The sequence below is a fragment of the Spermophilus citellus genome (genome assembly GCF_964194105.1).
Source record: "Spermophilus citellus genome assembly, chromosome: 18".
NCBI classification, from domain to species: domain Eukaryota; kingdom Metazoa; phylum Chordata; class Mammalia; order Rodentia; family Sciuridae; genus Spermophilus; species Spermophilus citellus.
This window is the reverse complement of record NC_138200.1, coordinates 63,953,493-63,978,306: the sequence shown is the minus strand read 5'-3', so window position 1 is coordinate 63,978,306 and position 24,814 is coordinate 63,953,493. Positions and strand designations below refer to the sequence as shown.

Genomic DNA, 24,814 nt, shown 5'->3' with positions numbered 1-24,814 from the left:
AAAAAGGGACTGCGATGAGCTCAATGGTAGAGCGCTTCTGGAATCAATCCCCAGTACTGCAAAAAATAAAGTTAAAATTAAAATAATAAAAAGAAATAATATAGGCTGTTTACGGGTTTCTTTTGATAAAAGCTGTAATTGGTAGTTACGGTTGTATAACTTGTGATTCTATTTTTTAAAAATTACTGAACTGTACTCTGTGAAGGGTGAGTTTCGAATGTCAAGTACATCCCAATAAAAAGGAAGATAAGAAAGGAACAGACAGTCTAATTTTAAAATCCCTGATATGCTAAAGGAGCCCTGAATTCTCCAGTCAGTCACCCCCGCCTGATCTAATGCAGCTTTTCTTTATCTCCTTTTAAATGTGCAGGTTGAGGGTGAGTAATTAAGGGACAGGCTCTGGCATGTTTGGGGTGATAATGGGAGAGGACATGAGAGTTCACCTTCAGGAGCAATCAGAGCCAGAGGTGGCCTGGAAAGGTGAGCTCGGGAACTGTCAAACAGGCTGGGAGGTCCGTGGGTTGTCACATGGGGCTCAAGCACACGATATCTCCACCTCCTGGGTACGGTGCCATCTGAGTCCCTGATTATCAGCCACAACTGCTGAGTTAAATAAAAAATAACAAACTTCTACCTATTGTATGCATCCATGTTAGAACTTCCTCATGTGATGCAAAAGGGGACACTCTACCCTTCTGCCACCCCACATCTAGTGTTGCGTTGTTACCCAGGAGCAACCGGAGATGAAGCTTTCTCTCCAGACTTTGCACAGTCTCCTCTGTGCAAAGTCTCACAGTTAATTTAGAACATCTTTAGACCCCAGCCATCACCAAGTTGTCTCCACTGGCTTCTCTGCCCCACAATGGGCTGGGTGCTGCAGGTAGGTACAGAGCCAGGTGAACCCAGCACCAGGCCCAGGGGCTTGCATCCAGGAGAGGACTCAGAGTCCACAGCCAGAAGCTTTTTCTAATCCTGCAAAATTTATCATTGGTTATGCCAGCATTTCTTGTTTTAGTTTTCCATTTCTGCTATTTGTTTTGAATTCAGAAGAATGAAAGACTAGTGGTACTTCAGTGGTCTCTTTGCTGTAGTCTCTGCACAAGCGGTCTACTGAAGGTAAAGTGTCTAGAATGCTTGCCTCTCCCAATCTTCCTTCCTCAAAGACTTTTGCTTTGGCTTCTTTTCCCTGTGGTTCAGGAAAAATGGCTTTTATCACAGACTCCCAGATGTGCATGGATGTGTTGACTCTGCACCTGCCACACTGTGCCACTGGGAAAAGGATTTCTTACAAAGCATTTTAAGTTTAACGAGTTATGACGAGTTGCCACACCAAGAAATATTGAGACCCAGAAGTCATGACCACGGCCCATCAACCCAGCGCTAGCAAACCATTCAGGTAATCAGGAAATAACCATAGAACTGGCATCTCCTAGAACTGTGGCGGTCACCTTTTGCTTTTGTTGCTGTACCAGGATCGACCGTAAAGGAAAGACAAATGGGGTGATTTAGGAAAGCTTAACAAGGAACAAGGGAAGAGTCAAACCTCTAGGCAAGTACGAGTCCAGATCCACTCTCCAAGGTCTGCAGGAGCAAAAGAAGGAATTAGTTCCTGGAATCCAGAAACACTGAACCTTCAGGCAAGGGACACAGGCAGCCCATAGTGACCTTGTAGGTTGGCACCAGGGGGAACTAAACACTGTGATTTCTTATTCCTGCCTTTCTACAACCTCCAGACCATACTGTGGGCAGGGGTCAGACATGGTGAAGAAGATGGCAGAGGAGGCGGGTGCTGTGTGCATCACCCATAGCCAACATATCGGCTCAGACTCCACGTCCTGCCCTTTTTTTTCCTGGTAATGCAGACCCCATCTTGTGTAGGGGAATGTTACGAGTTGAATTGTGTCTTCCAAAAAGAAATGTTGGAAGTCCTGGTCCAGGTCCTGCAGGAAATGACCTTATTTGGGGACAGAGTTGCTGCAGATGTAATTAGTTGAGAGCATAATGCACAAGAGTGGGACCTTCATCCAGTAAGACTGGTGTCCTTATTGAAGAAGAAGGAGGAAGAGGAGGAGGAGGAGGAGGAGGATAATTTGGGCACAGACACAGAGAGAAGACAGCCATGTGAAGACAGAGGATGTGATAAGGGAGATGCAGCTACTAGTCAAAGATGACCCGGGTGCCCAGAAACTGGAAAAGGCAGGAAGGAGCCTCTCCCAGAGACTTCAGACAAAATATGGCCCTTCCAATAGCTTGATCTAGAGGTCTGGCCTCCAGAACTGTGAGATACTAAATTTCTGTTGTTATAAGTTTGTGGTACAGGTTGAACATTCCTAATCTGAAAATCCAAAATCTGAACTGCTTCAAAATCCAAAAATTTTTGAGAACCGACATGATAATATAAGTAGGAAATTTCACACCTGACCTCCATGTGACAGACAGCAGTCAAAACAGACACACAGTTGTATGACTTTACCTCCAGGCCACCTGTACCCAGTATACATAGGAAACATAAATTAATATATAGACTTGGGTCCCACCCCCAAGATATTTCCCTATGTACATGCAAATATTCCAGAATCTGAAGCCCTTCTCATCCCAAGCATTTTGAATAAGGGATACTCAACCTGTACTTTGTGACTTCAGCCCTAGGAAGTGAAGTTACCTTTTCCTCCTACATGTGGCCTTGGATGACAGTCAACCCCACCCAAGCTCAAGAAAGGGGTGCTTTTCCCCTCAATTATCAATTTTGATCATCAAAAAAATTGAGAGGTATGCAAGGCCTCAATTTGGATCCCAGCTTTATCACTTAGTGACCCAGTGGGACTGGGGTGACCTGGTATAAGGAAAAGCTTACCCTGGGGGCTATGCCTCCTTGACTCAATTTCCAAACATCTAGAAGTGCCTTCAGAGGGAGCAAAGGAGCATCCCACTGTGAATAAACTGGAACTCAATGGCAACTCTACACGTGGGAATCCCTCTTGAGCACCATTTTGGAAAAATGAAGATAACTTTATTCTGGCCAAGGAGGAGCCACTGGGTATTACTGCCACACTCAATTCCCGGGAGTGTCAGAGATGCTCAGTGAATATGATTGTTAAATTCACTATTTGCAAAGGATGTGGCATAAGGAAAGAGAGAGAAATCCTGAGATGCTGGCCTACCTTCCCAGTTCACTGCAAGAAGCCAGAATCCCAACGTGAAGAACAGAGAGGAGTGTGGCCTCCCCAGTTCTTCAGTCCAACCAAGGCAGGACCTGGATTGGTTCCTTTTGTCAGGGACCTGCCCCTGTGGAAATTATTTTAGCAGACTGTTAAGCTGTGGATACAACTTGGCTCCTGGCCATGCTGCACTGCGGTCATCTCCTGAATGTCTACCACATGCTTGGCTCTGTATGAAGGACATGCATTCAGTGAGAGCCTGACCTTGGCAATGGTGAACCCTGGAGACCTGTACCAGGTTCCAAGGGCACATGGAGGAGCATCTAAACCCCAATGGGCCCAGGAGTGAGCAGGGAAAAAGACCACACGGAGCATCCCCAATCTGCATATGAGAAAACTAAGACTCTGAGATGTCAATTAAGCCGCAGTAGAAGGCAGAGCGGTGAAGCTGGAACTCAGTGACTTCAAAGTCCACATTCTTTCTGCTGCACTAGAACACCACCCCGCAGAGTTGCGTCCATGGGCAGTGTTCCCACCTGCTCCTACATCTATTCTCCCAGAGCTGTACTTGTTAGTACACTTTTCTAAGTATATGCTGTGTATGAAGGAGCTGTATTCGATGCTGGTATCACAGGACTGAGTGACAGTCAAGGTAGTCTAGAGGGGCTGGGGCACAGATCTTAACAGCTAATGATAGATGTAATTTCAAGGTGAGAAAAAGGCTATGAAAGTAACAAACAGGATTTGGGGGTTGAGAAAAACAGCTGGACTCTTAAAACCTAGAGACCAACGAACACCTGTTCTAAAAGGTAATGCTTAAGCCAGTATTTAGCAGCAATTTTGGGCATTTGGCAGTGTCTGGAGACCTTTCTGTCATCACAACTGGGGAGTGGGATGCTACTGGCATCCAGTGAGGAGAGGTTGAGGGAGCTGCCAAATACCCCCCCAGAGCCCAGAACAGCCCCAGCAACACAGAACTCTCCAGCCCGGCACATCAGTGGTGCCAAGGCTGGGGGACCTGGGTTTAGACTAAAGTATGCAGGTGATAAAGAATCCAGCCCTCTAAAGTATCAGGGAGCACTCCAGTGCAAGGAACAGCATGAGGCATGGCTGGAAAACCATGCTTCAAATTCAGGAGGATGTGGAGGGATGTGACAGGAGGGGCCAGACCACGCACAGCCTCAGTCTTGTACAGAAGTTGCCCTTTTCATTCTCCGTAGTGGAAAACCTTTGAAGGGTCGTAAGTGACAAAAGGACACTCTGGCTGCTCTACAGAGAAGGAGGGGGGAAGGGCCGAAAGCAGAATCCCAGAGGCCAAAGTGCAGCCCTGAAGAAATGAGGGTAGATTTGACCAGCACTGAATCTTGAGATTCAGGTCACTCCATAGTGCTGGCTGATACAGCCCACCAAGGGCCAGGTAAGAGAGGGATCAAGAACTCATCCTCAGACGGTACAGTGTGAGCCACCCAATGAAACTGGGCACATAGGGTGCTGGAAAGAACAATCGTTTATGCAAAGTTCTGAGCTGTAGTTTGTTCTCTGTATAGGGCTATATCAACTTCACCTGGTATGGGGGCTTTCAAAGAAACACCAATGCCCAGGCACACAGCTTAGATCAGGTAAGCCTGAGCTCCAGGAGCAGGTCCAAAGCCTCAGTGTGCTTTAAAAGCCCCCTGGTGATTCTAATGCACAGTGCTATTGACATCCATCTTCCAACCTTGAGAAACTGTCCCAAGGTGGAGAGCTCTGTGTGCATGGCAGCCCCTAAGGGGGCTAAGAAGCCTCACCTTTGTGCATTACCAAAGGAACTCTCTCTGTTTTGTGTCTATTTACAATTCTGTCTCTGCTGCTTCTGTGGGTGGCTGAATTCTATCTGTCAAAACAATGAGCCGCGGGTAGTCTCGGGTGTTCTTGGTTACCTGCAGTTCCAGACCTTTGGTTCTGAGACTCTCTTGTTTATAGCAATGTCAGTCTCCTGGTGACGCCCTGGGGCTGATTCCTCTCTTCTATCCTCTGAGAGACAGAATATTTGCATTTTCCTTTGTGAACTTTCTTTCCAAACAACCCCCAGCACCCTGTGCCACTGGGTACTCAAAGCAGAAGATAAAGCAAACCTGGCCTATTCTTCAAGGTCCAGTTCAATCTCCACTTCCTGTTATTATTGGGAAACCATCATGTGACTTTCTTTGTACCTGGTGCTTGGGGGTACCATGATCCATGTGAATGTCATGGTCCTGGGTCTAGGGAGCTCACCCTGTAGGTCAAGGTGTCTCAACCTGAGAGCTATTGACAGTTGACGTGGGGTAATTAATGCTTTGTGGTGGAGCCTGTCCTGGGCATTATGGGGCAAACATCCTGGCCTCAGCACAAGATGCTGGTTCCCATGCCTCCCAATGTGGCAACCAAAATTACCTCCAGACATTGCCAAATGCTCCCCTAGGAGAGCAAAGTGTCCCCATAAAGATTTAGTGCTCAAGGGGGAAGACGATAGCAAATAAACACTTACTCATAGAAAATGCTGATAAAGGTGATGAACTGGCATAAACAGGAGAGAGCTAATTGAACTTGGCATGAACAGAGAGATAAGAGCTCAACTCAAGAGGCTCTGTTCCAGCCCAGAACATAGCTGGTATTATCTCCTTAATGTTGCTTCCTCTGACGGCCTTATTGCTTTTCTCCATCTCATTTGATTGTTTACTATGCAGCCAGGTATAATACTGAACATTCGCCCAGCTCTATTTCATTTTATTCTCATAACTATCCAATGACCACAACTGGCACCACAAATGATTGAAGTTTTTTTTTTTCTTGGTTCTTGGGATTGAATCCAGTTATGCTTTACCACTGAGCTATATCTCCAGCCCTATTCTATTTTTTATTTTGAGACAGAGTCTCAGTAAGTTTCCCAGGCTGACCTCCAACATGTGATCCTCCTAACTCTGCCTCGCAAGTAGCTGGGGTTATAGGCATAGACCCCTATGCACAGCTTGTGGATTTTATATATAAGTAAATTTCCCTTATAATCAATAGCTGAGAGGTTTTTCAAGATGGCAGAGCAGAGAAGGTCGCTTTCTTGACTGCTCCCTGACATGAAGCCAAGAAAGCAGGCAGGCAGCTTCTCAACAAAGTGGGTAAACAAACAAAAGAAAAGTTGGGGAGGGGGACTTTACTGGAATTTAAAACTGAACATACTAAAGAGATCATGGCTCAAGAGGTTGAATATGATAAAATAAGGAAGAAATCCCCAGCAGCACAGCTGCTGCTTATTCAGGTGTGCACCACCATCCCAGGCTGATCATATCATTTCTGTTTATTGTGATAATTAACACTGTAGATGACATAGTAAGAACTATTTTGTTTAATGCTATATGTTTTTTGCATTGGTTGTTATTATTATTTGCCTCCCCCTAAACAATGAGGTACTGGAAACCTTCAGGTACAATGTAAGTCCACAGGGTAGAAACTCTACCACCTCAGATCCATGCTGTTAGATGGGTAGACACACAAACAACATGAAAAATCAAGGAAACAAATCACCCGAAACAAATCAATGTGCTCCAATAATGGGATTCATTGATACCACAGTAGGAAAAATGTCAGAGAAGGAGTTTAGAATATACATAGTTAAACTGATCTACAAAGATCAGTATAAGAGCAGTATAAGGAGTGAAATCAGAGAGAAAATATAGGAAGTTAAAGATTAATTCAATAAGGAGATAGAGATTCTGAAAAAAAAAAACAAACAAGCAGAAGCCTAGAAATGAAGGAATAAATTAACCAAATTAAAAATTCAAATGAAAGTATCACCAACAGATTAGATCATTTGGAAGACAGAGTTTCATGCAATGAAGACAAAATGTATAGTATTGAAAACAAAGTTGACCATGGAGAAAAAATCTTAAAGAGACCACGAACAGAACTTCCAAGAAATATGGGATAAACTGAAAAGACCAAATTTAAGATTTACTGGGCTAGATAAAGGCTCAGAGATTCAAATGAAAGGAATGTACAACCTTTTCAATGAGATAATATCAGAAAATTTCCCAAATCTAAATAATGAAGTGGATAATCAAATACAGGAGGCTTACAGGACCCCAAATATACAAAACTACAGCAGACCCACACCAAGTCACATTATTATGAAAATGCCTAACATATAGAATGAAGACAAACTTTTAAAGGCTGCCAGAGAAAAAAGACGGGTACCATTTAGAGGAAAACCAATCCAGATCACAGCTGATCACTCAACTCAGACTGTCAAAGCTAGGAGGCCTCGGAACAACATACCAAGCTCTGAAAGAAAATAGACGCCAACCAAGAATACTATATCCAGCAAAATTAAGCTTCAAAATTGATGATGAAATTAAAACCTTCCATGATGAACAAAAGTTAAAAGAATTCACAACTAGAAAGCATGCATTACAAAACATACTCAATGAGATATTCCATGAAGAAGAAATGAAAAATAAAAGTGAAAACCAGCAAAGGGAGGAAGAACAGTGAATCAATGAAGAAACTAATTCAAATCAAAAACCAGAAATAAGTCAAAATGACAGGGAATAAAAATCTTATCTCAATAACAACATTGAATGTAAATGGCCTAAACTCATCAATAAAAAGACACAGACTGGCAGATTGGATTAAAAACAAGACTCAACAATATGCTATCTCCAAGAGACTTACCTCATAGGCAAAGACATCCACAGACTGAAAGTAAAAGGATGGGGAAAAAAACATATCACTCACATGGATCTCATAAACATGCAGGGGTTTCTATCCTCCTATCAGATAAAGTGGACTTCAAGCCAAAGTTAATCAGAAGGGACAAAGAACAACCTTTCATGCTGTTTAAGGGAAATTTATATCAATAAGACATAACAATCGTAAATATTTATACCCCAAACAATGGAGCATCTACGTACATCAAAACACTTCTCAATTTCAAGAAGCGAATAGACCATAACACAATAATACTGGGTAACTTTAACACACCTCTATTACCACTGGATAGATCCTCCAAACAAAAACTAAATAAAGAAGCTATGTAACTAAAAAATACAATTAGTAATTTAGACTTAACAGACATATATAGAATATTTAACCCATCAATGACTGAATACACTTTCTTCTCAGCAGCACATGGATCCTTCTCTAAAATAGGCCATAGCTTAGACCACAAAGCAGCTCTTAGCAAATACAAAAAAAAAAAATAGATATAATACCTTGCATCCTATCAGATCATAATGGAATGAAATTAGAAATCAATGATAAATTTTTTTAAAAAGATACTTAATACCTGGGAGACGAAATAAAATGCTATTGAATGATGAATGGATAGCAGAAGAAATTAGGGATGAAATAAAAAATACTTAGCAGTAAATGAGAATAGCAACATATTAAAATCTCTGGGACACTATGAAGGCAGTGCTAAGAGAAGAGGTCATTGCATTGAGTTCATTCATTAAAAGAATAGAAAGTCAACAAGTAAATAACCTAACATTATATCTCAAAGCCCTAGAAAAAGAAGAAATCAACACCAAAAGCAACAGAAGACAAGACAGGAAATAATTAAAATCAGAGCTGAAGTCAATGAAATTGAAACAAAAGAAACAATCCAAAAAATCGACGAAATAAAAAGTTGGTTCTTTGAAAAAATCAATAATATTGATTAAACCCTTAGCCAAATTAACAAAGAGAAAGAGAGAAAATGCAAATTACTAAAACTTATGATAAAAAAAGGAAATATCACAAAGGATGCTATTGAAATACAGATGATGATCAGAACTTATTTTGAATATTTATACTGTAATAAAGTAGAAAATCTTGACGACATCAACAAATTTCTAGAGATATATGACCTAGCCAAAATGAATCAGAAGGACATAGAAAATTGAAACAGTTTAATTTCAAGCAACAAAACTAAAGTCGCCATCAAAATCCTACCGAGAACAAAAAGCTCAGGACCAGACAGGTTCTCAGCGGAGTTACAACCAATAGCTTTTCACTGTAAACTAAGCAGGACAAAAGTTGAGACACCCGTGGCTTCTACTTTTTCTTTTATCTCCTATGTCATTAAGTATCACAATCTTTTTTTCCGTGGTCAGTGTCTTCTTTGTTGAGTTCTTTTGTGTTAGTCAACTTTTTGACACTGCGACTGAAACATTTGACAGGAACAATTTAAAGAGGAAAAGTTTATTTTGGACTCACAGTTTCAGAAATTCAGTTCCTGGTCTGCCAACACCATTGTTCTGGGTCCAAGATAAGACAGAACAGTTACGCAGAATGGCATGGCAGAGGGAAGCAGCTCAGCTCATGGCAGCCAGGAAGCAGAGGACCCAAGGACAAGATATATAATCCCTAAGGGCATGCTCCTGGTTACTTAATTCCTCCAGCCACATCACACCTACCTATAGTTACCAGCCAGTAATTCATTCAAATTATTAATCCATCATGTGCCTAACCCACTGGTTATTACAGCTCTCAGAATCTGATCATTTCACCTCTGGACATTCCCACATTGACTAGCATGAGCTTTTTGCAGGATACCTCATCTCCAAACCATAATACCTTTCTTTGGACCTCCACATCACTCCAGATTTTCTCCCTTTCCCCAAATTTTTTCTTTTGATGTTACTGTGTTATTGTTCCCTACTGCTGATTTACACCTTGCTCCTTCCCTTTTCTACTGGTGTTCCAAAACTTCAGCATTGCCCAGTAACATCTTCTACTCACCAGCTTTGCACTGGGCCTCCTTCCTACACCCTTCACTAGACCAATTCTGTTGTGGGATACAGAAGTAGCTTCTCATCCCATCAGTCTCTGCTTCCAGTCAGATGCTGTTTATAACTCTCTCCCTTGGAACTTTCTTCTTCCTTGGAACACTATCCCACCTTCCACCTCCTATCCTATAAACATAGGTGGACTCCACTGCCCAGTTCCTTGTCCTAATCTCTGTCTATACTCTATGCTCAGATGTCTTTTTAGCTTCCTGGGCTTTCTTGGTCCTACCCATGTGGAATACTAGCCTAATTTTATCTCCTGTCCTGGGCTGTTTCTTAAATTTTAGTCTGACTTCTCCATTTTCATCTGAACACCTCCATATGAATAGAAGAATGATGGCCTTCAAATCCAACACCCCTCAAACAAAAGACATTGCCTTTCTCCAAAGTCAGCTCCTTCCTCTGGCTCTCTCAAGAACTGCTCTTCCTCTTTGTGGTAAAAATCATTCTCTGCATTTCTTTCTTGGAGCATCCCTTCCTGGACACCATCCACAACAGGGGTCAGTGCCTCCTCTCATGGAGCTACAGTCCACCCGTCAAGCCAGACGTTCAAAAGAAGGATTACATGAGGCATTGAGGGAGTTGCGATGGGAAACTGCAATGGTCAGAGGGTCTCTCCTCTGCTAGGTCTAGTGAGCAGCAAGTCCTGTGGTTCTCCCATCATAAAGTCCCTCCAACCCGATGATTACTCCCCCAACTCATGGCCTCTGCCCAGCCTCCTCTTACCTCCTCTCACTTCTGCCCATTTCTCTGAATTGTCACACGTGACACTGCCTTGTAATGTCCTGGTTTCTTCCCCATCCCCCCACTGCATTAAAAGCTTATGAAATATAATGGATGCTTGCCATTTGCCACTGTATTCTCAGTACCTGTCACAGAGTGCTCAATAAATATGGGTAAAATTGGGAAGGCATGGATTCTAAGCCCTTTGGGGAGTTCTTGTTTCTTTTTAAGCCCTCCTCTGCAGAGTTCCCTTCTCGAGCTCTTCCTGAAGCTTCACCTCAACAGCATGCCATGTAGGTTCTGAAATAGGGATCTAGAGGGAGCCAAAGTCACAACAGCACAGCGGGGGGATAATTGGAAAACAGTGATTGGCAGATGAGTACTGAGAAGGCTCCTCGCACAGGGCACTTGTGGCTTCTCCTAGAGAACTGCTAATAGTGGAGGGGGACATGCTTCACCTAGCTGCTGGGTCTTCAGTGTCCTCTGATGCTGTTGAAGGGAGCCTTGCTGGGGAGCCTCTCTTTTCATTGCCGAAAACCAGCGTTGCTACAGGAGCCAAGTCTGAATGCAGAAGCCCAGATTCCTGAGGCCCTTGACATCACCATCCTGTCCCCTCAGAAGTGCTTTACACACTTGTCCTCTGCCTGACTGCGCTGCTTATTTTATTTCCATGAGCTAAAAGAGAGATGGCGTACAGCGCACGTGGACTCCCAACACTATCACTTACTTATTCCTTACGTGATCTTAGTTAGGTAAACTGAAAATCCTCAACGTCTCCTTCTTTGCGTGGAGTTAATAACAGAAATCATCTCATTGACATCTTGATCATGGTCCTTTTAGCGTATGAGAATTGGTCATATTGTGTCCACTGGCTCTTCTTTTTGTATATTTAAAGCTTTAAGAAATATCTTATAAGCTCTTTGGGAGAATTAAAGGGAGTTTGATGTGGAAAATGCTCTTCGCCATACGAGGGAAGTCTTGGTGACACCACTGTCCTTGCCTGGAGGGCCTTGGGGTGCTGAGATTGAAACGGAGTCCTTTCAAAATTAAAAGCAAATTTCCTGATAGCTGATTTTCTGGATCCAGAGTTTCCTCATGTTGAGAACAGAAACTGAGAAATGATTCCCTGACCCAGATGGGCACCAAAGAAACTGTACTGCAGTGTCTTCTCTCACTGTCACATCCTACTGGCATCTGCATGTGTCTTCCTCCTGGCTTCTGTTTCTGTGATTTGAAGTCGTGTCTGTAGGATTGGTGGGAAGACAGACTAGCTGCCTTTTCCCAGTTTGGGCAATCCAAATGGCATTAACTGCACTTTTCCTTTTTTATATTATGTATTTTGCAGGTGGTGATCAATCTAGCCAACCAAAAACAAAACAGTGTCCTTGTCTTGGCTGCTGGAAATAAAATTCTTTACTCTGTTCGTTGGTTTGTTTGTGTCATCTTTGCCCACTAGAAGTCAGCTTCATGAGGACAGGTCCTTATCTGTCTCTTCCCCCTCTGTATGGCAAGTGTACATAGCAGGCAATCCACAGACAGTTATTCAAAACAACTGCACACCCTGCTCCTCTCCAGCACCCTCCAGCCCAGCCTGAGAGGGAATGTCCTGTCAATTAAGAACAAAGGTGACATCTGATCATTGCCTGTTCCTCCCACCTTCTCATAGTGCAGGACTCACTGGGGAGATGGGAGTCGTGAATTTACCCCACCAAACTAAGCAGTGACATCCAGTGAAGAACTCCCTTTAGTTCTGATTTAATTCATCTCACTGGCACTACATTAACCCTGAGTCAACATCTCAGAGAAGTCAAGAAACAGGAGTTGGACCAGAAGAAACCCAAGAGAATGGTGAAAGTTCTGAAAACTGGGCCATGGAAGAAATGGTGAGAAAAAGAAGAATATTTAGTTCAAGGAAGATTTGGGCTATGGTAGGATGCAGTCCGTCTTCACATGCTTCAAGAATGGCCAGGCAAAGGAGTATTTGACTTAGGCTGTGTGATTTCCAAGGGCAGAACTAAGTCCCAGGAAGAACCAGCTCATTAGAAGGAAGATGTTTACAACTGTTCTCATTGTATACAAATAGAACGATTTCCCTCAATGGGCAGTGAGCTCCCTGTCACTGGGGCTATTCAAACAACCTCACTCCGTTAAATGGAATGATCCCCAAGAGGATATTCTGGTGTTGGGAATTGGCCAGTTTAAAATAAAGTTCATCTGAGCTTTTTTAAACCACACGGTAGCAGAATGAGATGTTCTTGCCTCCTCCCCATTTTCTCTCCTCAGGATCACAACTGGCCTATAAAAAGGAGGGTGGGCCAATTGCCAATGTCCAGACCCCACCTGGGAAGCAGAATACAAGCCCACACCAAGCTCATCACAGTGGTGGGGGGAGGCTGTGGAAGCCTCAGCCCCCAGGATCCAGGGGGAAATGTTTGGCTCAAGAACACCTTGACTCTCCCATGACCCTTCCTTGAAGGAGTCTGCAGTAAAGCCTAAGAAGAAAGAAGCCCTGACAGCAAATCCATGGATTCTACCGGAAGAGAATCAAGTGATGTAAAGATATGCAGTCCTGGGAGCAAGAGAAGATTTCATTCTCTTCCTGCTCCTCTCTAAAGAATTTAAAGGAAGCAACGCAGAGCTTGCAGCCTGACATCTGGCCATGAGGATATGTTTTGTTGGACCAATGGGATTGATTAAATATAAGAAGGAAATAATTACCACCTTTTTTAAATAGGAGATTTTTACACACAGAAGTCCACAATTTCCTGCTTCTCATGAAGAATCACAAAAAAAATCTAGCCAGCTGGCAATACTTGGCGGGAGGTGAGAAGCAGCTGCCTTCTGTGGTCAGGGGCCATATCCTCCAGTTTGGGTGGGACTTGCCACCCTGTACCCACTCCTAGATACTGAGGCCAAGTATTGAGGTATCAGTTGCCATTTTCTGCAGTCAGTTCTGTCTCTATCCTGTGTTGCTATGGGAACAGAAAAAAACTCACCTTGCTCAGGAGGCAGGTTGTATTTCTTACGCTCCTCCTGGCTCACCACCCTTCATCGTCTCCCCAGCGTCTGGGTGTCAGGACCAGTTGACATCCCTGGGTGTCTGGTTTACAGCTTCAAACACTGATGCTACCTTCGGAATGGAGCTAGGGGGGCGGCAGGTGAAACTGTGAGGCCAGAGGCAGACAGGCGCTGCCAGGGGCCGTCTGAGGCAGTCTGTCTTGGCTGGGCAGGGAAAAGTCAATGTGTTTGACCCCATCTTCTGCCAGGTGTGTCCTGATGGTGACTGAGTGGAAATTTCTCCTGGTCATCAGGGTTTTACATTCCCCTATGATGACCTCTCAGGTCACTATCTGTTGTTTAGACACAGCCTTTCTGTGGTTTATTCTAGAGACTTCTCTAAAACTTCAAATGGGAAAAGGTGTGGGTGTTGGGTGGGAGTATCCTGAGTGACCCCCCCCCCCAAGTCTCATACCCCACGGTCCGCTGCAACCCCATACTCTCATTCTTCCCTTTCCAGAGCTGGAGCCTCCTTCGGGACTCTCATCAGCATCCCCACCCTGACCTCTGAGAAGAGTGGCCAGCTCAAGTGCATTATCCTGGGGACAACCCCAATGGGATCGGTATATCAGGACTGCCCCATTTTACAGGTGAGGACACCGAGATTCAGGCAGGTTAATTAACTTTCTTCTGGCAGAAAGCTGTTAATTGGCAAGGCAGGCGCTGGCTGCCAGATCACTCTCCTAAGCACTCTCCTAACCCCACTGCCTCCCCCGTGAAGGACGGGGCTGGACCTGCAGCCAGGATCACTGGTGCATGTGTGTTATGACTTTGTTTCAAGAAAATAGCAGAGTTTGGGTTTTGTTTTCAGTCCTCCTGTTGGTGAGGCCAAGGTTTGCTTTGATTCTGTTGGCCACAGAAGACTCTGAAAGACAAGTTTCAACAAATCCCACGTCCCTCTCTGATACTTCAATTCACCTGTCAGCACCTTGGTCCCATAAAAAAAATAAACAAATAACTTGGATTTCATTCCCTCAAAGGCCATGTTGGGCACTGACTGGCTCAAATGGAAATGAATCCTATGCAGTCCCTGGACCTTGAGTTCTCTGACATAAAGAATATGCTATGAAAGAGCCACAATAACTCCTCTTCTTGAGCTTGGGATTTGTTCTCCGATGGAGGCATGTCTTTTACACATCCTTTCCTTGACACGCAGTCCAGGGGATTTGGCAGTGCTGATTCAGAGAAAGATCTGAGCATGGCCATGGGTCAGGGCAGGCCAGGGGGCACCAAAGTAGTATATGTAGTGGGTCTTGTGTTAAAAGAGGTTGTCACTTGGTGATGATGGGGCATGGACAGAAGCCCCATGTGACCCCAGATCACCCAAACAGGACACAATCTCCTCCTGGAACTGGCTGAGCCACTCACTGGCCTGTCCACCTTGTTGTTGCACTGGTCTTGCTCAGAATCTTCACCCTACCATGTCCTAACACAAACATCAACACTCCCTGGTCTAACATAAGCCTCCACCCCGAGGGCCCAGCATGGAACACCAAAATCAGGAAGGCAGGGGTGGGGCACAGGAGCCACCTGGGAAGGGTTCGTCTTTAGGAGCATAAAGCATGAAAGCTGTGGGGCAACAGAGGTCCAGACACTGACATGAACAAGAGGACAGGCAGCCGTGGCCAGGAGGCTGTAAACAAGATACCCTTTGATAATTTTTGAGACCAAGACAAAGCAAAGAAGAACAACCAAGACTCTATTACAATAGTTCAAATGAGAAGTGACAAGACCTTGGACACAGGGAGTGGCAGTAGGGATTGAGAGGAGAAGAGAGAGTCCAGAGGGAACGAAAGGCCACGAAGCATGAGCAAGCAACTGGTTGGATGGGACAGGAGAGCAGAAGGGGCTCTCGAGTTCCAAGTGGTGGATTAATAGGAGGATTAATAGCGGGCAACTGTGAACCTTCGGACTTGGGCGGGCAGGGGTCAGCAAGGGACCCATGGGCTGAGCAGAGAGTGCAGAGACATGGCAGGACTCAGCAGAAAGTTTGAGTGCAGGCTGGGGCGTGTTGACTCTGGGACCTTCAGGTGGTGGCTTTCAGGAAGCTGTGGATAAGCATCCAGAGAGCAGGAGACAAGTCTGGGCGAGACAGAGAGATGTGAGCATCACCAGAACACAGACGGTAGCAGAAGTCCTCCATGCAAACACGATGGCTATATGACAGTAAGAGAAGTGTAGGTGGCACCTACAGGACAATGCAGAGAATTGGGGTACAGGGAGTGCTGGCACCTGGAGGGGAGACAGAGTTAGATGAGCCTGTGAAGAAATCAGCGAAAAGTGAAGTTGGAGCTGGAGTGTGACTTGGCCACACCGCACATGCTTAGCATGCACAAGGCCCCAGATTCCATCCCCAGAACCATAAAAAAAAAAAAAAAAAAAAAAAAAAAAAAACGTAGTGGAAACCTGTAGCAAGTGACTGACATTAAGTAGTGGAAGGTGGGGCCGGAGATGGGACAGTCAGCCTAGAGGAAAGATGGGATCCAGAGAAGTTAAGGAAAGGAAAAGAAGGAGGAGGAAAGGTGGTCAGAGTGTCCTAGAGCATGAAGCCAAGTTTAAAGCCTCAGGCTAAAATCCTGGAAATGGGTCAAGAGCTCATAAGGACATTGGATGCACCAAACCAAGAACACTCCAGTCCTCAACAGGTGAGAAAGTCAGGTGGGACATTGCTACATGGTAGAGAATGTAGCAAAACAACAGGACAAAGGACAGAGCCCTAGAGGTCACCCTCAGGGAAACTGGGACAACCTGGAAGAGCAAAGGGACAGGGAAGAACATGCAGTATCCTGGGAGGCAAAGCAGGACAGGCCCTGGAGGAAATAGGGTCGGGCAGTGCTGGAGCCGGAGTCAAGCTCTGGTGACCCTGGAGGGCAGCTTCAGCAGCTGTCCCACTCTCTCAGGCCACATGCTGGGTCAGTAGGAGCCCACTCAGAACCAAGTAACACAAAGCCCTGTGCAGAGCAAGCCATCAACTAGGTGGCTGGAGAACAATAGGGCCCCCCCAGAGCTCTGCCGTGTCACACTGCCCTTTCTGTACAGGTGACACCAGCAAAAAGAGCCAGCAGAGATAAATGCTGAACCCGTGGGCAAATTGGGACAGTCCTATTGTGTCCAGCCAATGACCAGAAAAGGGGGGGAGGACATTTCTTCAGCATGACTCACTATACATGGCTCACTCATCCTCATCGTCTTGAGTCCACTGTGCCTCGAGTCCGAGAAGGGGGCCGTGGACATAGAAGAGATCCCGTCCCTGCCCTCAGGCAGCTTACAATACAGTTGGACGGATTTTCATCCCGTGGGAATATCCCCCCATCAAAACTCCTCATCCGCAATGCCCGGTGAAATCACCACTGGTGCTTTTTCAAAATGACCTGAGTGTAACAATCATTTCCATGCTTCCCTGGAGATGGTTAAATTCAAACTGCATGATAAAAGAGGGATGTGGCTCAAGTGCCCAACATGTGCAAGGCGCTGGGTTCAATTCTCCAACACGGCCAAACATAAATAATCTGATAAAGATTCTAGGCTCTCCCAGGCCCGCGTTGCCTCCCTAACAGCAAGGTGCCTAAGCAACCCTTCCCTTAGGAGCCACCGTCACTGCACCACTCCTGCTTCTCCAGCCTCCACCCCCAAACCTAGCAACTTCTACTTCTGTGTTTCCACCTGTCAGTGACATTCTACTCGAGCCACCTTCACTGCCCTCAAACTCATTCTGAAGTCACGCTTACCATACAGCATCTCTGAAACTGTCACCCTCTTCAAACATCACTATCCCTGTCCATGATACCCTTCTTTCATCATCCCTCGGATGCGTCTCCTGCACTGTTCAACTGTCAAGTTCTGGGCAAAGCAGAGTCATGTGCACATGATGGGTGTTCAATGTTTGCTTGCAGATTGAATGTGTATGTTCCGGTAGCCTCACGGTCTACTACCAACTGTGGCTACAGCCCTGGTGGTCGAAAGGATGGCTTTGGGAACAGGTGGGTCAGAAATCCAATAACCCAAAATTGAGTATCAAAGACCACAGAGCTAGTAACAGGTGTGTAGCATATGATGCCTGAGGCCCCTGCCACTTTCACCAGAGCCTGCTGCTCCCTTTCCCCAAGCAGCCCCAGGATGTAAGAGCCTGCTGCCAGTGCCACAGGGAGCCAAAGTGGGCACTCCCAGGGACTGGTGGGCCACACGATGGGCAGCCCTTAACTAATGATTGGCAGATGTGATGAGACTACTCCCTGACCCTAATGGGGTAGCTCTGATGTGAAACCCACAGAGCCCCACACCCACCTGGGCTGAAGGCCTCACTTGGCATCTTCCCCGTCCCTGTCCATCTTCCTTAGAAAAACCTCACCATCACCACCCCCCAAAAAAAGTCTTTCACACCAGGCAGCTCACCTCTTGCCCTTTCCCTGGGGAGCAGGGTTGGGGGAGTGCAGTCTAAGGCAAGGTGGATGAGGCTTCTGCCCACACCTGTCTGACCATGCTGTGCTTGAGATGTTTTTGCAGTCACTCTGCTCCGCTCTTCGTTAATGTTACCATCATCTAAAAAGTCAAATGACCATTGTAGTTCCAGGAACCTTGGAGACAAATCTATTCAAAACACTCTCCGCAGGCTTATTTCTTCTTCTTACTATAATTATATTGTCTCTGAAGTGAAAGAGCTTTGAACATCATAGGGAAACAAAATAAAGGACTCAAAGGGAGAAAAAGGGATTTTTTGAACTTGTCTTTATAATTGTCCTTTACCTGGGTTGATAATTAAATAGAAACTAAAATGAATTTGACCAGTTTAATGTTCTCTCTCTTCAACGTTTTTATGATACAAGTCATACGATGAGGTTAGAGAAATCTGAAATCCGGGGTGGGGAAACATCTGAATACTCTAACCATTTACAAACTATTTTCTTGGTACTATGCCTCCCTGCTCTCTGCCCTTTACAAACTACTTCCTCCCAGCTGTTCCCGCGGCGTTTCGCCCAGGCACCTCTTGCTCAAACACTTGGCTCTTTGGTGTATTTTCCTGCAGCTTGGACCGTTCTCCATTGCTGTAACACAGTCCTCGTGGTTGTCAACATCAATAGCTGCACGTTGTCACATCGGGAGGATGTGCGATAGACTGTCACCATTTTGGTTGCTTTTGATATTTCACTATTTTAAATAAGACTGTGCTGAACAGGCCACTTTGTTTGGCATCTGTTCTTTCTCGATTTCAAGTGTGTGTGTTTTGTTTTGTTTCTTGGGCTGTGCTGGGGATCGAGCCATGGTCTTACAAGTGCTGGACAAGCACTTCACCGCTGAGTAACATCCCAGCCCCCAGATGATATCTTTAAGAGAATTTTCAAGATTTGAATTATCACATAAAAGAATACTTAAGCCTCTTTATGTTCACTGTGACATCTTCCGCCACCCCATCCCACCAAAATGCAGACCAACTTACAACACAAGCCAGCTTGAAAACAAGATGATCCCAACTCAGGATGGTTTCTCAGGTTTTAAAATGAGTTCTATCTAACTAAAGGAATTTGTTTGAAGTTTCTTCATTTAGTGCAAAGGGTACAAGTCCTCTCTAGCATGACACTTAGACTGTAACTTTCTTGAAAACCATAAGGAACCTGATTGTGACATTCCAGGTCCGCAAATACACACAGCTAGCTCTCTTCCTAATACCAAATTTTCTAATTGCTGAGAATTTTATTTAGAAATTAGTCAGGGGACTTGAAGTGCTTAATTGATTCAGTTATTTTACTGGACAATGAATACAAAAATTTCAAAGGCTGTCATGTGCTCCTAGATTGGGTATGGGTTTCATGAGATTAGTATGGTGCTACGTGTTCTAAAGCACAGGATGAAAAAATGTTGACAAGATAAGCAAGCAAGAGTGGATTCCTATCTTCTCAGTTGCCCTAAAGTTGGCCTGAGTTTGTTGTAAGATTAAATTTTTCCATTTTTGAACCATGGAAGCGGTATCCCAAATGGGATTCCCCAGGAAGGTTTGGACCTGTAGGAAAGACACACCTTGAGTGGCAACCATGGCATTGCTAGTTGTTTTGAAGCATGCTTAATTGTTCTGTCTTCTTCCATGCAATTGGAAAAGCACAAACAATGAATTTGACCTGGAATTATTTGGGTGCCCACTATTCTACATAGAACAGAACAGTACTCCAGCTCCCCCTCCCCCACCACCCATTGGCCATCTGAGATTCTAGTGATAAAGTGAAAGACCCAACAGCCTCCCAGACACAGACCCCCTGGTGAGACCAGAGTCCTGTAGATAAATGTCCCATGGATTAGCTGAATTGCCTACTTTTGACTTTTCTTCCCTTAATCTAAAGAAGCTCATCTTCTGTTACACTTCAAAACTCCAACAAGAACCAACTTGCATTTCATGAGAGAATTTTGTCATTGGGTTAAAGTAAAAAGCAAAACAAAAAACGTCACTTTAGAATCTGTTTCTCAATGACTGTCACCCCACTGACTGTCTTTAACCACAACCAATGCTGGCCTCCGCCCCAGCGGGGCACAGGAGGGGGTGATCCTCCCAGCACCTCCCAGAGATTCTGCAGCTGATGGCCTTTCTGCATCTTGCCAGAACTTCCTGGGTTAGGACAACTCTGGGTAATCCTAAACAAAGCTCTATCCAAGCTACAACTTTGCGACCAAACAAGCCAGTTTTACAAGTCAAAGGAATTTAATTTGGTCTCACACTTGCAGTGAAATAAAACACAAAAGAAGAGAAAAGCTGGCAGCTTTGCTAATGAGCAACTAGCTTTCTGGACACACTGCCAACTTAGTCTAATTAAATAGCATTAGCAGTCTAATGACACACTTAAAGAGGAAAAGTTCAGACAGGATGCAGTGTTCTTGACAGCAGCAGGGCAAACCTCAAAGTCTCCTGCACAGGTGAGTCCCCCGAGACACAGCAAGGTACAGGGGAGCCTGGCTCTGCAAGCTCTCCTAGGGAAGAAGACCAGGCACAGAACCTAAAGAAGTCCAAGTGCAAGGAAACCTGAAATATTGCAGTTTTGAATTTATTAATTCTTATTCCTGAAAAACTAACAAAAATATTGGTAAAGTGACTTCACCTTCACTTTCTCTCTTACCACCAGCCCCTTCCAGTTCACCTCCTGAAGAAAGTGCACCAAAAATATATGGGAACCACAGATAAAATTGGCACATTATGTGCATGTATGAATATACCCCAGTGAATTCCACTTTGATGTCTGTCTATAGTGCACCAATTTTAAATACAGCAAATTAACAGAAGGAAGACCAATAAAGTAGAGAAAGGGGACCAACCAAGGGAAGGGAAAGGCTAAGTACTGGAAATTGAAATGGAGCAAATTATATGACATGCTTGTATGAATATATCAAAATGTACCCTACTATTATGTGTAACTATAATGCAGCAAGAAAAATATGAAAAAAGGAAAAAAAGAAAGAAAGAAAGAAAAACACTTGGGCCTGTGCTCTGATTTAGTCCATGCCAAATATATTATACTTAAGCCAAATTTGACAAAGTCCTGCGAAGGCAGTGCCTCCACTTACCTGTCACCAGGACGGCCTTTTGATCCACAGGTAACAACTCTTGGCTCGGTGAGCGCATATAGAAGAGGAAACATGACAGGGAGAAAAGAAGCAAGATCCAGAAGAGGGACAGTCTGAGCAGGCAAATTCCTCCCCAGAGGGCTGCGAGGCAGACCGCTTGGCTTCCCAGCTGCCCAGGGCTCTTGTATTTGCAAAGAGCTATGCTTCCCACACCTGCAGTGACAGCCAGGCACAGCCACACCGCCTCTGAGAAAGGCATGCTCATTCTCCACGACTCACTGCACTTTCACGCACTCAGGGACAGCAAGCCTAGTGGGCAAAGGCTAGCAGGAGGCAGCTGGGGTTATATGAATGGAGAGGAGAGAAGGGGGGCGGACACAGGCCCAGCACCCTTTGAATGAGCATGGATTAAGTGTAATCACCCAGACACATATTCCCACTGGCTAATTTAAATCCGTGTGCATTGCAATATAAATACCAGGGCCCTTCCTCTTTGATCAGGCCCCCCTCCCGCCCTTCTGTGCACACAAAACACACACACACACACACACACACACACACACACACACACACCACGCTCTCCCAGAGACAAACATGCACATTTGATTATTTTAATGATGGTTCCACCTCTGGAAAGATGATTAGTTGGATAATAATTGACAGACTTGGAACTGAACAGAAACTAACAAGCCCTCCGGTTCACAGGGGCATAGTCTCTTATCCTTTGAGAGCTCACAGTGAGTCAGTCTCCGAGTCCCTTTTCTGACTCAGGAGCGTGTATGTGTGTGTGCGCGTGTGTGTAAACCCAAGCAGTCAGTGAGATTTGGAAGGTGGATCGTGGTTGGGGGAGGCAACCCTGATCTGGCCCATGTCCACGGGACTCCTGTCTCTGATAATTCAAGAGGCTTCAGGGCTGGACGGAGGAGAGGGGATCCAGAGGAAGAGAGTCCTCAGTCTTACCAGAGGGGAGTTATGACAGGGAGAAATGAGAACAATGCAACAGAACTGAGCACAGTCAGCATGACAGGGCTGTGTTCAGCCACTCCACTCATTCTTCCTCTTTATTGAGAAGCTCCTATGCCACTCTCTGTTCCGGGCAGGGGGGCTCAGCAGTCAACATGCTCAGTCTCTCTAAATACAAAAGCCTTATGACAGATTCTGTTATTGTAGCAGTTTTGGAAGAAGCTAGAGCACAGAGTGATCAAGAGATATACCCAAGATCACACAGCCTTGGAGTCAATCAGCCTCATCTCAGCACTTTAAAGCTTTAACTATTCCACTGCCCACTTTGGGTTAGAAATGGAACACAATCGGCAGGTTCATAAGCTTGCTCTTTCCTGCTGCTGCCTCATCTGCACTTTAGGAAATACTTTAAGGTAGTTCTTTAAGATAGAAATCAACATTCTCAGTTTTTAAAAGGGAAAATTCAGTCTGGAGAGGCTAAACCACACTTAGCCAAGACTGGTGAATCCAGACCCATACTCATATTTCACCAGCTCAAAAGCCATGATGTGGCTGTCGCTCCATGCAGGTCACAGCACAAGGCTGATGGCCCCAGGGGGAGCCGCTCCCCTGGACAAGGTGGGCCTTCACCTTGCCACACTTTCCTGGGAAGGGTTTAGAATTCTAATAAAGTCCTGGTGTTGGGGGAGCCTGAGAGACAGAAGAGCTCGCACTCTGAGTTCAGATTGCCAGAATGAAAAGCCAGACCTCGCTCCCCACTCATTAACCAGGTAGTCTTGTGGGGGTCACTTCATCCTGTGGTCTCATTCTACCTGGAATACTAGAAAGAGCCTCTCAAATGCTAGTGGTTTGCTTTTTACAAATAAGAAAAAAAAATCAAGAGGAGGTCATGTAGTGTCCAATAGAACAGAGTGGAATTGTCCTGACCACAGGCTCCTCCAGGAGTGGCAGGGAAAAGCCAGGTGCTGCGGCTGCCATGGGGGAGGCAAGGTTGGCGCAGGGTGAGAAGACGGCTCAGCTGTAAGGGGGCCGAGGCCAGGTCAACCTGGCTTAGGCTACCTCAAGACCCAAGGGAGAGGGGTGGGAAGCAGCAGACTGTGAGCTACCCCTGCTGTGAGCTGTGTGATCTTCGAACCCTCGGGAGGTGGCAACTCACACCTGCCCTCCCAGCTTCGTGGGTACCTTGGTAGGAAGGTTTTGCCAACTCCAAGCCAGAAAGCTTCAGCCTCAGGATCTGGGATTCTCTTTGGCTAGCCTGGGACTCTCCCTCTCTCCCTCCACAGACCCCACTTCTGCTGTTGACTGTGCCACCAAGAGCCAGGGCACCTTTTACGGGTCTTGTGCCCTCACGAGCCAGGAGGATTCTGTTGTCAGATCCAATGGACAAGTGCCTTCCCTCGTGGACATGCCGGACAAGTCGCAGCCCTTTACAGGGGCTTTGGCACTTTGTCAGCAACCCCCACATCTGGGCTGGGCCAAACATATCTGTGTAGGTTTCCTGACGGGTGCCCACCCACCTGAGACCAGGTGACTTCTCTGGGAGGCAGCCAGGTGGCTCTCCGGCTGGAAGCCCAGTCCTACAGCAGCCCTCGTGCGACAGGGAAGCCTAGGTGAGGGTGTCCCCGACCCTGCTGGGTTGGAAGCCTGACTCCACCACTTGCTGGCTGTGAGGCGTTGGGCAAGTTAACTGCCCTCGCTGAGCCTCAGTTTCCCCATTGGTCAAAGGGGGGTGGAGACAAGTCCTGCTCCCTGGGTTGTTCACAAAGCAAACCACTCAGTTCCTGCAGGGCTCCTGGCACAGACAGGCAGTCATAAAGGGAAGCCACTTTCCTCGTCAGCAGAGCATAGAAGTTAAAAGAAGTTGGAGTTAGAAGAAGGGACACCCTTGCCCGTCTCTTCCCTAGTCACTAGTCCTCCATTCCGGCCATCCCTCAGCTCATCCCCTTGGGTCCTTCAGACTTCTGCTTGATGTCACCTCTTCACCACCCACCCTGAGCATCTTCTGTGCCCACACCTGATCCAGCTGCTTCGTGACACTTAGCCCAAAGTACAGTTACGGACTCCATTAGTTCATTCCAGGAAAGCTCTCTGTCTCTTCTTCTAGACAGTGGACTTCCTGAGGGCGAGGATCTTGTCTCAATTGTCCTCATTGTTGTTTTCCCCCCACTCAAGTGCCTGGTACACTTGTGTACCAAATCATAAGTGGCCTCAGGGAGGAGCGAGTCTCTACGGAGTGCCTTCTAGGTGTCTGGCTCTGCACCAGCCCGGGTGGAATTCAGTGGGGAACCATAGGGACCCAGCTCCTGACCTGCAGAGCCAATGACCCAGAGCTCTCAGGAGGCTGCCATGGTGGGGTGAAAAGGAAGGCTCTCTACCAACTGGGGGGCAGGTGGAATTGCAGCATTTCCAGGCTGAAAACTCTCCCAACCCCTTCTGAGCCCTGAATTCCCTGAGAGCTGCTCTTGGTCTGGATGAAGACTCCTCCACCCAGCTGGTGGAAGCCTGTCTTCTTTTTGTCCCCATCATTTTGTCCTGAAGTTAGATCCTCAAGGACATCCGTGCTTGGCTGGTGCCCTGTGCCTGGCAAGCCTG

General features: G+C 45.8%; 1 protein-coding gene across 1 annotated transcript in view; it reads right to left on the bottom strand.

The window, feature by feature from the left end:
• HSD17B2 (hydroxysteroid 17-beta dehydrogenase 2) overlaps positions 1-21,612 on the bottom strand; it is a gene marked incomplete at its 3' end in the record, with an annotated part of 66,619 nt that extends 45,007 nt beyond the window's left edge. Inside the window, exon 1 of the mRNA XM_081273733.1 lies at positions 21,260-21,612. Within this exon, the coding sequence (XP_081129859.1) occupies positions 21,260-21,524 (265 nt within the window). The 5' untranslated portion in view covers positions 21,525-21,612. The remainder of the gene's footprint in view (positions 1-21,259) is intronic.
• Positions 21,613-24,814: the final 3,202 nt, after the last annotated feature.